This window comes from Panulirus ornatus, chromosome 13, assembly GCF_036320965.1.
Source record: "Panulirus ornatus isolate Po-2019 chromosome 13, ASM3632096v1, whole genome shotgun sequence".
NCBI lineage: Eukaryota > Metazoa > Arthropoda > Malacostraca > Decapoda > Palinuridae > Panulirus > Panulirus ornatus.
In genome coordinates this window covers 2,245,954-2,261,042 of record NC_092236.1, presented here as the reverse complement: position 1 = coordinate 2,261,042, position 15,089 = coordinate 2,245,954, and the positions used below count along the sequence as shown (strand labels likewise).

Sequence of the window (15,089 nt, the reverse complement as noted above, 5' to 3'; positions counted from 1 at the left end):
AAACAAAAAAAGGCATCCCTGCTTATATACACACGTATATATACATATATACATTCGTATACATATATACATTCGTATACATACATATATACATTCGTATACATACACATACACATACGAATACATACACAATTACACATTCATACCTGCTCGCCATTATCCATTGCCGACGCCACCCCGCAGGAAACAGCACAAATGTATGAAAGAAAAGAAAAAAGATAACATACACTTTCTTCCTCCCTCACATCCAGTCGCCGCCCCCTACTTCACGTCGCATGGAAATGATGAACTTTCTGGTGAGAAAGAAAGATTCTCTGACGACTGACGACGTTGTCTGTACTCCACCGATACAGCCGAACTAAAATGACTTTCCACTTGCGATGTAACTCCGTGAAGGCTGAGTCCTATAGTACCTACAATAATATATATATATATATATATATATATATATATATATATATATATATATATATATATATATATATATATATATATATATATATATGCTTTCATGCCTTGTGGACAACATCCCAATTAATCACACCAAAAGAAAGGCCAGCTGGTTTAAGCTCTTTCCCACTCATCAGAATTCACTTTCGCTTTTCTCTAATTCCTCGGTTTCTTTCCTGCAAAGGACTCCCTTTTCTGCTACAAGATCAACAACAAGAACAAGAGCAAGAACAAGAACAACAAGCTTCATTTTCCGGCAGGTGGGTCCCAGGCTGCTGTAATGGGACAAAATATTCTCCTCTGTTACCTAATCAAGATTTACCGAAATCACTTTTATAAGATTAAAATTTTTCCTTGGCTGACGACGCCATGTCCAGCCTTGTGAAGGGACCTGTTCATCTAATGAAACATCACAAGCGGAACACTATATCCTCTTTTCTTTTAATGACCAACTGATGTGATCAAGACAAACTATATGACAGTAAGCAGGGAACCATTTCCCATCTCACCTCAGGATGTGAGAGACACATTTAGATATACGTAACGCGTCACGTAGACCAAGCTTCTTCGGGACATAGAAATTGATGAACTGGTAATTTTCGAGTTACGTAATATATTTGCTGAAAAGTTAATTATTCCCTCGTTATAGCCGATAATTGTTCACAGGATAAGGTTTTACTTTGCTTCATTAATAGCTTCTCAAGGCCGCACTCCAGGAGGGAGTTCTGGACCTTAAGGGCGCACTCCAGGGAGTTCTAGACCTTAAGGGCGCACTCCAGGGAGTTCTAGACCTTAAGGGCGCACTCCAGGGAGTTCTGGATCTAAGCAAATGCAAGTCCGGTACTCTGGGCCGGAAGCTGATTATGCCACAGGAAGATCATAGCACAATGCTAATTAACAAAAACGGAGAAACATCAGTGATGACCTTATAATTACCCCTCTAATAGATGCAGAACTCGGCAGGCCAAAACTATGCTACTTCAAGAGTAACCAAATGGTCTCGAACTTGCACCAGACGCTGCCATAGGAGATAATCTGGCCACAGCCTCCCAAACACTGCCTTTTCACTCACCAATACTGTACAGGTCAGTTGACTGTAACAGTGTTTGAAGCCGCGCTAATCTGGACACCATAAAATTCCTCGTGTATACTGGATGAAGAGGCAATTAGAAGGTTTCAAGAATAAGAGCAAGTGTTGAAAATTATTCTTAAAGGAAACTGAGGAGAGCCTTCATATCTACTCCTTAGGTAAGTTTGATTGTTTTACTTTAATACGCTGAGCCTCTTAACTGCGTAAATTGTTTGCTAATCCTGGCATACGTCTACCATACCAGCACACAACCAACGAGCAGGAAAGTGTGATCCGTGATTGTCTGGTGATTGCGGTTTGTACTGAGTGTATGCCTGGTAGGTTGCAGTTTAAGACTGAGTTGGAAGACGGCTGTTTAGTGCTTGTCGGGTTATTTCAGTGTGTATATGTTTTGTCAGTACTATATTATCTGAGGGTGGAGGGGATCTGTGAGTAGTTTAATGTAGTATGTAGCAGGGATAAGCCTCCTGTTTATAAATGGGCTTTGGTGGTTCGATATAGAGTGGTTTGGATGGCGGGGTCTAGTGATGTTGCATGGAAATGAGCCAAACATGTTGAGGTAAGACTGTGTTGGGAGGCTGTTTGTTTTACTGTGAAGATGTTGAGTGTCTGTGCTTGCTAGGCAGCCAATTATTGCTCTGAGTCCACAATTTTCTGTCGTTTGCAGTTTTATTACATTTGCTTTTGAGTAGAAGACCAGACAGATGAGTCACACTTTAAAGTAGAAGGGATGAATCACCTGTATTGGATGCTGAGGCATTCTTTTTCTTGTACAATTCTGATTGCAGTTAGCGTTCTGAGGACTTTTGTTTGTGAGATGTTTTTGTGTTGATGTTATTTGTTGAGAGAACGAAAGTCATGTGTGTCGCATGTGATGCCGACCGAGGGTGATTAGTGTTTCTTCATATATATATATATATATATATATATATATATATATATATATATATATATATATATATATATATTGCTTTACAACATTCACTACTAAGTTTGGCTAATGTGCGTACCTCTGTCTTTCCCATTGATCCGTTCAGATTTAGTATGTTTCAACAGTCTTCAAGTTTGTATAGCTAGATCTGGACTTTATAGCGTTATGTGAGTGAAGATCTATATCTCTGGTGGATTTGCATCAATCCTGACTGACGTAACGGGTCAATCTTTTTCATCAAGTCGGTCACGATTCTTGCCTTCCAGTCACACGAGTTTGTGTGTACCAACTTAGTGGCTCAGGGCTTAGTTTATTATCTTAATGCTAACAGTGACGCGGTAATCCACGCAGGAATATGCAGATCTAAGGTATGAACGATACCGATTTGAGTTAAATACAATAATCAACTGTGACACCAACCATCAGCCAACACTGCCCGTGACAGACATACCAGAACATTGGCTCAGCGGCGCCAGCGACGCCAGCGACGCCAGTCACTGATACTATTTAATTAGATTTTTATCTTCCATAATTTCCTATCATGCACAGTTATCTTTAACATATGGTACAACCCATAGGGAAGAACCTCCAATCCTATTGTGACCCAAAGCTTTGGTAATTTCTGAATTTATTCCACCATAACTATGATGTAGGGAAGTCCTATTTTCGTGATATGACGCAGTCTACATACGCGCAGGAGCCGAGAATCTTCGGCAGGAGAAATAATTAGAAAACTTACAGTTTGAGAAAAATTGATACAACTCATTCTGTATACAATTTATAATTTTTGGCAGTATATATTAGTTTGTCTAATGAGGAAGTTAAGTGCCTTCCAGAATCAATAATATTGCTTTTTCATTACAAATCATGTGATAGTAATTTCAAGTAACTAGTTTTACCCATCGTATCTACACAACATATGAAAGAAAATGTTTTCCTGTCTGTGTAACGTTAAACAACGGTATTGAATGTATACTTTTTCATAATAGACATTACGTGAGTACTAATGTTAGTCCAACATATACATATACATATATATATATATATATATATATATATATATATATATATATATATATATATATATATATATATAATATGTTGGTGGGCAGCTGTTGTCGCCTCGCAGTTTAACATCTTTATTTCATATAGTCACAAATGAATAATAATAATAATTCTGTTTTGATAAATGATTTATTGCCAGATAGAAATTATACATTTAATTGTAGATATATGGACGATCTGTCGATGTCAACGTTGCCGAGCAGAAATTTATGTCTTTCGTGAAATATGTATCTTGTTGATAATGTCACAGACATTCAGTGACCATAGGCCTATTTTTCATATGTGTTTGGATGTATATATTTCGGTCGTTTATTGAATGAAGCAGCATATTTGTTGTTTAGTCAATAAGCAATGTTTGAAGGAGAACCTGCTCCCTATGTTTATGAATATTACGATTGTAGACCATCCTTCTCCAACTAGCATGTACTGATATAAATCAGTATGTAATAATTCTTATGCACATCGATTCGTCAGACTTTCTAGCTGGGTTATCATTGTATCTGGAGTATTTCATAGAAACTGAGCTGATACTTTGATATTAATTGATACTCATCAGTTATATAACTTTTGCAACGTCTGATTAAATCCAATGAACATGATATTCTTCAGTCAAAAGGCGACATGTAAGGACACTAACTACGTCATATGTCTCCAGGAGCATCTAAGCACCATGCGATACTCACATGGAATCATTTGTATTAAGTGAACGAGGATCTTTTGTTCCGGGCATATTCTTATGGGTCTGGTGTGGAGGAGTACCAGTCATGAAGGAATAAGACCGACCTCTGCTGACTGTGTATGCAAGTCAGAGATGTTATCATTGCGCTAAACATGTGTATGATGATGCTTCTGGTTTAACCACAACATTAGACTTATCTATCGATCAGCACTTCGGTGCGATCCTTGAGCGCGACAGTACGATCCTTGAGCGCGACGGCACGATCCTTGAGCGCGTCGGTACGATCCTTGAGCACTTCGGTACGATCCTTGGGTATAAGGTTATGATCCTTGAACACGACGGTACGCATCTTGGTAGTGATAGCACGATTTCTGAGTTGACCCCCAAGGTTCAGATAACAGTCAAGGCCTTTGTACTCAAGGATCGTACCACCGTGTTCAAGGGTCGTATCGTCATGCTTGAACTGTTAAACACAACAATACACTCACCCCATAGTCTAGTCCTATCATTCCACACACAAGCCAGACTTCTCTGCTAGCAGTTATGACCTGATTGTTGTTCGTGTCTTGTCCGCTACAGGTGGGCATAGTGTGGGTGCTTCAGTTTGTGGTTCAGGGACATGTAAGGGTGATGCCCAGCAATGTCAGCCATAAAGATATTCAGAAGCGTAAGTTATGACACATTTGATAACCCAGTCCTGATGTGGGATTCATAGGTTCCTCTCAGGTTTCCATATTCATTTCTATAGGACAGAAAACATTCAACAGCAAAGATTCCTTTTCATGAGAAAGTAAATATTGATTTGTATGGCCAGATTCCTGGGTCTGAGCGGTGAATCTTTCTGCCGTTGTATATACACTTGCTCCACTCACCGCCAGTCCTTGAAAAAGGAAAAGCTTTTGGTCAGTCAACCCGTTTTATTGTAGTTGTTGATGATTACCACTAAGGTATCTACTTGCTACCGTTTATATTCTTTACGCTTTCGAATATATTGGACATTAGAATTATACATTCATCAGACGAAGATGCTTTTTTCTCTTAGTTCTTAATAAAGGATCTGTCTCTCTCTTTCTCCAATCTTTTGTACATCTGCAAAGCAACACTCGTCTGCTGACCGTTCCTTGTCCCCACACATGTCACAATCATTTCGCTGTTTCGTCATTTCCCTCATCACTCTATCCTTTATGCCTATCGTCTTTACCTCATCCTCTTCACATCTCATTCTACGCCTGCAGTTGCCACAGCAGCACATACAGAGAATGAGTAATTTGTTGCGACGGCACCCAGCCTGTCACTCTCCGATGCTGGGCCGGTGCTCCTCTGAGCAGACTTGCTGCCGCCACCGCTAAGGTGTAAGTGAGCTCAAGATGCTCAGGCAGGTCTCGAGGAGATTCCCCTCCCACCGAAAATCAAGCCATCACACACACACACACACACACACACACACACACACACACACACACACACATACAGAGCTGAGTGTAGCAGTGGGTGTGCAGTCATCGTGTATAGCACAGTTTCTTGTATGGTTTACAGCTGTGAAGTTCACCTTTACAGGCGTTGTCTTTCCCTAGATTTCCAGATAATATTTCATTCATCAAAATAAGTCTTTACATTGAAAATCAAACTCGACAAAGTTGAGGGATGATAAACTAATAACAGTGAAAAAAGGTATGAACATTGAAAATAACACAGACGAAAAAATGATGCGATTGATTATTTTCGAAATTCCAGAAACAGGGATAACAAGATGACCCCCTGACACCTGGTCAGTAGACCCCATGACCCCGTCTGACACCTGGTCAGCAGACCGTCTGACACCTGGTCAGCAGACCCCATGACCCCGCCTGACACCTAGCCAGAAGACACCCTCACCCCTCACGACACCTAGTCTGAAGAAGTTAATTTTGTGGTTGAAATTAATAGAGGGACGTCTATGATTAATAGACGGACTTCTATAATTAATGGAGGGGTGGATATAATTATAAGACGGGATGGTATAATTAGTGTATGATAGGGCATGATGGTGCTGCCCTGCCGGACACAATCATATATACGCCTCTTTATCATGTAATAAACACAGGATTAGGGAACGCTGGGGAAGAAGGGTGGGATGCGTGTAGTAATAGTTATGTTACAACATCCAAGTTGCCTGGTATATATGTATATGCATATATATATATATATATATATATATATATATATATATATATATATATATAAAGAATGTGTGTGTGTGTGTGTGTGTGTGTGTGTGCACTATACTTATGCAACCGCGTGAGCGGAAGTGTGTATCTGGATGTGTTTACATTACAGTAATATTAATCAACGGTGTGTGGAATTAGCTGCAGTCAGAGGCCAGAAATATACAGAAAAATTTACACAACAATCATAAGAGGAATGACCACGGACAGGAGGTAATTATACATGGCTTAAACAGGTATGTTTATGTTTGTGTGTGTGTGTGTGTGTGTGTGTGTGTGTAGAGAGAGAGAGAGAGAGAGAGAGAGAGAGAGAGAGAGAGAGAGAGAGAGAGAGAGAGAGAGAGAGAGAGAGCTGATAGCGTAAGGGAGACACATAGATATCTCAAATCATTAATTCAAAATGTATGTGATCCTTCGTAATGGATACATAAACAGAAAAATGGATGATGACCCACTGAGTAAGCTGGGGCAACAAGGACCAGTAATGCCCCCAGCCACCCACTGTCGCGCCTCATCACGGGGATTAACTACTCGATCTGCTTTTTACTAATATATATTAATCATTTCCATTTGGTAGATTAATCAGGTCGGGCGTCAGATCATAGCAGCTGCTCGTGTTTATCATGCTGATAGTGACCGTTTCTGATCTCTCGATGACGTGTACATACGTACATACATACACTCATGTCCCCTTACATACATTGTTATATGACTGACATTTTTCGTTATATTTACTGATGATCAAAACTGTCATACGCACACGAATATTTCATGATTATTGCTTCAAACTGACTCATAGGATAAGATCAATTCATAACTTTCCAAGTCGTTGCTTCATTTAAACATATCCAACAAGTTGAAGGTTTTTATAGACGGTACGTGAGTATCCCGTATATTTTGTGACTGTCATGAAGGGGATTTAACTCTGGGTTCAGTCGTAACAATATGTTTCAGTAAGAGCTTCATTACAACTTTTGAAAAGAGAATTTTTTTTGAAAGTTTTTGTTTTTGCCCCACAGCTACACAGGTCAGGTTGACGCAGGCGAGGTTTCTGCTTGAGATTTAGGTAATGGCTTGCTAGGTGTGGGTGCAGGTAGCGTAAGGCATGTGCTTGGTAAGTGTAGGCGAAAGTGATGTGAGGCAAAAGGTGTATAGTAGGAAATAAGATGTGGTGTTAGATGTCAAATTAGGAATAGGTAGACAAAGATGCAGTGGATCTGTTGGGAAGGTTCGATCAGTACAAGGGATGGGACTGGTCAGGGGGAGCAGAGTCGAGCAAGACACGTCAAGAAGTTGTAGGTCAGCGAGGTACAGGCCAAGATGGAACGAGTTGAGGATATGCAGACCGAGTTAGCCCTGCCAGTGCTAGGCTTACTAGGACTGAGGTGGGACACCAAGCTGAGTGTCGTGGTACGGAGGGTCCCCTGGCCTGGCCCTCACTCCTGTTGGTGACAACATGTGTTGGCTGGGAGGCCGCTGACGGTGGCGACCTCTCTAGATTTATTCGGCCCGCGCAACAATACAATTTAATCCTGTTTGCACTTGTAAAGAACAGAGCTTCTCTGCATAGATATCTGGGCGATGCGTCCAGCTCTGCGAGCGTGTCCTCCACTGGCGTGTGTGTGCAACATATTTTCCTTTATTTATGTGTCTTTCAGTTATGACTGTGGAACGCTTTGATCAATTTTTTTTTCAAGTTTCAGAACGGTTCCCCGTCGGTCTGTACCTGTGACCTCCTGCTCCCAATGGCATCCTTTAATCCCAAGACTGGCGTCTTTCTGTTCCTTACCAACACCTATTGTAGGGTAATAGATTTTTTTCTATAGAATTTGATTTTTGCCTATTTACTTTGTTTCCTGGTTGTTACCCTCTTCTTCTTGCCCGCTACTTTCTCATGCTTGCTCGACACTCGCTGCTTCTTGATCTGCATCCTCTTCCTCTTGACTGATAGCCTTTCTTTCTTGGTTGGCAACTTCTGACTGGTACCCTTTGTCTCCTGAGTGACACCTTCTATTTCATGACTGGTACGTCTGACTTCCTGACCGACATCCTCTGCTTCGTAACTGGTAGTCTCTACCTCTTGAGTGGCAGCCACTGCGTCATGAGCGGCACATCATGCTTCTTGATTGACACCCCCCTGCTTCCTGGCCGGCACTCCTTACTTCTTAACTGGCACTAATCCTTACACCTAAACTGACTTGCTGGACGCCCCACCCTCCCACCCCTCAGTGCTCTATTAGCACTTTCTACTGTTTCACTGGCGCCCTCTGACTCTGAGTTGACACCATTCACTGTTTCACTGTCATCCTCTCTGTACAGATCAATACTGTCTGTTATTTCATTGTCACCTTTATTTCTGGATTTATACCTTCCGTTGTTTGGCTGCCATTATTCACGTACAATTATTACCTACAGTAGTTTCAGCGAGACTCTCTACTCCTGACTGATAACCTTAGACGTTTCCTTGGCAACTCCTGCTTTTGTACTGTTGCCAATATTTCAACTTTACATTTTTTGACAGACTTCCAACCTTTCGTTCTAGGCTGTTCTTCCCTGATTCTGAATTAGCAATATCCGTGAAAGACATACTTTCTGAGTTTGTAATTATATACCAAACATTACCTAGATAACTTCAGCCTTCAAATTAGCATTAATTTCTAAGTATCTTGTCTGTGACTCAGTACCAAATCTCTCTTTATATATCAATCTTGTTTCTCTCTAACCCAGTCCAGTTCTTCCCATGTGAGGCCTACATACCACTTATATCTACCCGTCAAACCCCCATACATCATTGCTCATGGCCATTCATCAGGCTGTGATAATGGTTCATCCTGGGAGGCACACGTTAGCAGATGCTGGCTGGCGACGTTGATGTTTGTTATGTATGAAGCCTTGCTAATCCTGCCTCGTGTTTTCATTTTCATGTCGACTAATGGTATTATGTTGTCATCAGTTTTTTGAAATAGTTTCTTGATCATCATACCTGAATCTATATATATATATATATATATATATATATATATATATATATATATATATATATATATATATATATTCCAGAGCATGCACCAGTTATCCATTTATCGACTAACCTCTAATGGGAAGATGAACAGCTGGTTTGACTGTGCACCGGCTACTCGGAACCGGCCTTTAACCTTGGGCCCGTCAGATGACGTTTTAATTTCCCACAATAATTATCTTTAGTTGTGTTCGTTACTGCTGTGGGACCTTGTCTCTGTTGAAATAGTCTACAGTAGTGTGCTGACTTTCATCTACTTCCGTAATATATTAGATGTAATTCATACTGTGTTTACCTCCATTCGGGACTTCCATATGGTCCTGCAGGTTTTTGGTTTTGATTGGTTTGTGTTTACTTTTATCTGGTGTTGTAACTTTATGGCAGCCGTTGGAGTCAAACTGGCGTTTTATAGATTCTGTCAATGGCGGTTATATTATCATGTAAGCTCGTTATCTAACTGGTATGTCAGATGATATGTTTTTAGTTCAGTTCACAGCTTACGTGGTATATCAGTTGATGGTTCATGTAGTATGTTGGATGGTGGGTTCAATTGTTCATGGTTCGACAGTTGGTGGTTTGGTTAAGTTTCTACCAACAGGTGATTTAATTTTGTCAACAACGGATCGAATTCTTGAGTAAACTTGGAGTTTAGAATTTTTTATCACAATTTTCAGATTAAAAATTCTTATCTTGGTATCCTATCTACAGGTGAACCATGTTAACACTTTCCTGTGTCATGTGACGTCATTATAACAACAGTGATTTATCAGTAGATAAAATCTATTCATGTCAGTTGTATTGTAATGGTGACGTTTGTCTCTGAATTGATGTCACGAAGGTTTTCACTATATAAAGTGATGATTTATTTCTGATATCATAAACATATTTTTACACAATAAATTTAATTGTATTTAACCTCTTGATCACGGCAAAAGGATTCTCGTGACGACTGTATGACCCTGGACATTGACCTGAACATTAAAGGTCAGGTCAAAGGTCATGCTATCATACGCAATGGTTGCACCGTCGTGCTCAGGCGTCGTACAGCTTGGCTCAAAAAGGTAAGAATCCAAATGACGTTTATTTTTAGGACCTTTTTTATGAAATTGTGACGTGATCTGTCGTTATGACGGGGTGTCAGCCTTCGATTAAGTTTTGATGGTAATTGGCATTTTAATTCAGAGGTCAACTGGTGATTACTTTTTATGATGCTGGTTAGTATTTTGTTTTTTGTTGATATGTGATGCTATTCTGAGGATGGCTATTGTGTCTCAGTTGATGGTGACTAGTGCTGTTCATCTCGTACAGACACTGATTTTTAGTCTTTTGAATTAGTTAGCTTCCCAGTGCATATTACTGCTGTAGCTTCTAAATATGGTGGTGTTCTGTGTGTGTGTGTTTGGATGGGAGCTGATGTTTGTTTCCATCTGTGGCACGAGAGTTGATTGGTAGTATAACTCTAACTCAGGTGTAATATTGCCTTCATACAGACATACTGATAATATTACTACTTAACCAACTGATCTTTTTTCTCACACGTTTTGTTCATTTTAACAGTGAAAAACATCGGAGTTCCTGTATACTTTACCAAGAAATGTTAGTGAAAATGTACAACGAAAACTTAATCTAGTGAAAATATACAAGAAAAACTTAACTCTGGAGTGAGTTTAGAATTAACAATTTAGACAAAAATTTTCCTGTTGTGTTGTGGGTGATGACGTCAAGATAGTATCATTAAAACGAGGATTCACGAAATTATCACAAACGTATTACGAAAAATGGCTAGTCTTTACTAGTCTTATCATATTCACTGGTGTTTCAATGGTGTAATCGTACTTCACTATATATATATATATATATATATATATATATATATATATATATATATATATATATATATGAAGCATGCAAACATAGTGACTGATATATCAACAAAGATACGTGTACAAATACAGATACATATCTTCGCTATAATCAGAAGCTTCGATGCCTACATTGATATCTCTGGCTGAGGATCTGCTTTCTTATACCATCTGTATAGAGGAAGTGAGCAACAACGATCCTGGACGTCAGGCAGATGATTAATGAAGGAACGGGTTGGTCATCCTGGGTAACGGTTGTCTATTATGAGAGGGACAGGAAGATGTGTGAGACGATGACTGATCTAAGCACAACGTCCAGGAAGGCAGGGGGCCACCAGTCACACTCTCATAACGAACATTAACAACCGCAGACGAATTTTCACGTGATTCCAGAGCGTTACAGAACGATCAACTGTACGTAAAGGGTTGAGTCTATATAATAACACTTATATCACAGAAGTCGGTTCTGTATAACGTAAACATCAATGAGGTTGACTCTATGCAACTATGGCACCAAAACGGGAGGCGCTACGTAACGCTGGCACCACCGTATATAAATTTCTCGCCACAAAAGTCGACTCGATACATTGTTGACACTATAACTCTAGACTGTACATAACATTCGCACCACAACAACATACCCTATAAAACAGTCGCCCAAGAACGGGAGGCTCTCATCACAACGGTCGTCTCCCCATAAGGCCGACATCACACCAGCGACCAGAGGACACGTGGATATTTCTTTTCTTCTAAAGCTATGACATCACCAGTGAAGATTCCCGCCATCAGCCAGTCCTGTGTTATTCTCATGAATTGCTTTTTTTTCTTTTCATGTTCTCATCACGAGGGCAGCAGCTGGCGGGGGCGGCAGTGGGCGTAGCTTGTGCCATCATCCTTCGCGCTCGAAGGACCCATCTGCCTGTCGTCGCCAAGGCCAAAGAAGCCATCATCTTGTCCTCGCCACGAAACCAAGTCAACATAAATTCTGTCTCGTCACCAACAAACTCTAACCTCCCTTCCCACCTCCCCAGGACCCGTCACACGTATAGTTTTTCTTTACATTTTTGCATTGACAAGAGTTAGTAACCTACTACTATCGCTTCCGATCTGACGGGATGTTTACAGCCGTAACCCGTTGATTCCACCGTCTACTTTCTCTACTTGTCCATCAGACGTCTTAAGCAGGTAGACGTTGTCATCTGCCGTCTGTTCAACCCTTATCCTGCCTCCCGCACGTCTGCAGTAGCTGTGCATAATTTTCCTACCGTCTACTTTTCCCTCCTCTTGTCTCTTGTGGTCATGGCAGCTCACCAGGGTAAACAGACCTGTCTCCAGTGGTTATAATGAGGAGCCTCCATCATGGCGGATCACCACAGTGTCTGGGGCAACACATACGGGTGGTGTCGGTGGTACATGGCCGCCGCCACCTCACAACCGACCAATTCGTTGCCTCCAGGAAAATGTGTCTGCTGAGAAGGTTGTGCTCGATGGTTCCTGGGGCGAGCGGTCCTCCCCAGGCGATATTTTCCTCTCCGCAGATGACGTAACAGTATACTTATCCCTCGCTCAGTCATGGCCATACACTGCACCTGCCTAGTAATGGATCCTTGCGTCTTCCTACTCAAATTCAGCGACACATCCACAACCACAGACCATGATGTTTTTCATATAGTAAATAATTACCAATAAAGGTAAAAGCCACGACATACAGAGATATGAAAGTCACAGTGCTAGGCAGTGGAAAATGACCTTACCTGCGAGAGCCACGTGCGCCCAGAGGTATAGAGCGAGGAGCGCCATCTTGGACCCCACACAAGATTTCAACGGGTAAAACATCCTTCTTCCGTGCTGGTCTTGTGTCCCTCTTGCTCTCAGAGCCGCGGATGATGTTGTGTTGTATTCCTTGTTGTTGTGGGTCGACCGCTGCCTCACCCGTATAGTCCTCCAGTCATGGACTGCGGTATTGTTCCGTACATTCGCTGCGAAGATGATTAATATTTTCCTTGTTTACAATCCAGTTATCGGGATATAAACGTTTATACGGCAACAGATCACCAGTTAGTGGCTTCCACAACACAGTGTTACCGACGGAGCGTAAATACCTGTGTACCGTGAGCTCTCAGTGTTACCAGCACGGTACAAGCACCTCCGGCAGCACCAATTCTCCTTCGTTACTGAGGTTGACCTCTGAGATGCCTCAACTACCCACGGCCGGGCACCGCCTACGAGCGCTTTCTGACCTTTTGTGTCTTATTGCTGAAGTGTAGCGGACATCACGATCTATTAGCTCTTTTTCGCTTTATCTTACTGTGGTGTGGACTTACCAACCAAAAGTATAAATCTGATTCATTTGACTTTCGTGCTACGCAAACGGCAACTTTGGTGTTATGATTTCCTTGTCATCACCGATGTCAACACGCCTGGTGCCTGACTTTCGCTATAAGCGGCACCACTGGACCCAGGCGAGCGAACCTCGCCTGTGGTAGCTACCACACTTCTAGCGCCACCACCAGCAGCCGCGTCGGTGGGTCGCCAGAGGGCTGGGCCAAGACCCGCTTGGCTTAGCTTAGATGTTAGACAAAGTACCGTCTCCTCAAAGATTCGTATCATACATTATCATGCTAGTCATGTACTGATGGATCATCTGGGGAGGTAGAATGATTAACCACACGGGATATCTGCCACTTGGGGGCGTGTGATCACTGGGAGTCAACCTGGCGGGTCGTGCGGGGTGGCCGTGGGTCGAGCGAGTCGTGGCGGAGCGAGCAACCAAATGTCCCAGGCGCTGCGGCGGCCCGGAGGACACTGTTGACTGACTCCGCCTATCAACCTTGGCGACCCGATAAGCCCCGCCCACAACCTGGGGCGCATGCGCACTCAGAGCGGCTGAGAGACAACGCACCTGAGCTTGTCATACCTGCAGAGGAGAGGCGGCGCACATGGCTCAACATCCAACTTAAGAAAAATAAAAAAAGATAAAAATCTAATTCAGAAAAAGAAACGAAAAAGAATAATGTGCAAAAATTTTCTACGCATTACTTTTAATTCGTTAAGAAGGTCTGATACGAGCGGTAATGGTTATGGCCAAACTCGAACCAGACCGTAACGCCAAGTTTTTGTTTTAGAAACATCTTGGCTACAAGGCTGAGAAGACCGGGTCTCTCGTCCCACCGCACACCTATATCCAAAAACGCATCTGGAACTGTGGATACTTGTGTATGAGGCTAAAGTTACGTACATATCTATACATGACCCTACTATCAGGACTTCGAAACATCCTCCAGTTCATAGATATCAGCTTGTGAACTTCTGAACACCCACGACGTGTGCATAGGGGCGTAAAGTGCTTCACTAGCTACACACACAGCTTATCCATCGACAGCACATTCCTATCGGGCATCTGGTACCTCCACGGCCTAAAGCAAAATGTTTTATTATATCAGTATAGTTCCGCCTCTAGTCTCCTTCCTCCGTATGTAATCCAAGTAAATCCTCTTGTACAGTGAAGCGCAGTAAAGCCTTCACTCTAAGTAAATAACAACGTCACCTTAACAGAGCATATGTGAGAGACTGAAATATTTATCCAGGAAAGCCAGACACATCGCTCACACTTGATCAGTGATAATCACTTGCGTCCTCTATGTTCCTTCAACACCTCTGTATAACGCTATGCACACATAACACAGACGGTCGTGTCCGTTGTACAAGGGGCTCAGATTGTATATCACAACGTTCAGACAAAGTTAATTACGAGTCTCAGAAATCACCTAACATGTCTGAGAGAGAATC

At 41.8% G+C, this 15,089-nt stretch overlaps 1 protein-coding gene across 2 annotated transcripts in view; it reads right to left on the bottom strand.

The window, feature by feature from the left end:
• Nucleotides 1–14,101, bottom strand: part of LOC139752659 (lachesin-like) — a 320,171-nt gene extending 306,070 nt beyond the window's left edge. For both annotated transcript variants that reach the window (XR_011713551.1, XM_071668418.1), the window contains exon 1: nt 13,055–14,101. Coding sequence is in view for 1 of the 2 variants with exons in the window: in XM_071668418.1 (XP_071524519.1) it covers nt 13,055–13,136 (82 nt within the window). In the remaining variant the exon portion in view is untranslated. The remainder of the gene's footprint in view (nt 1–13,054) is intronic.
• Nucleotides 14,102–15,089: the final 988 nt, after the last annotated feature.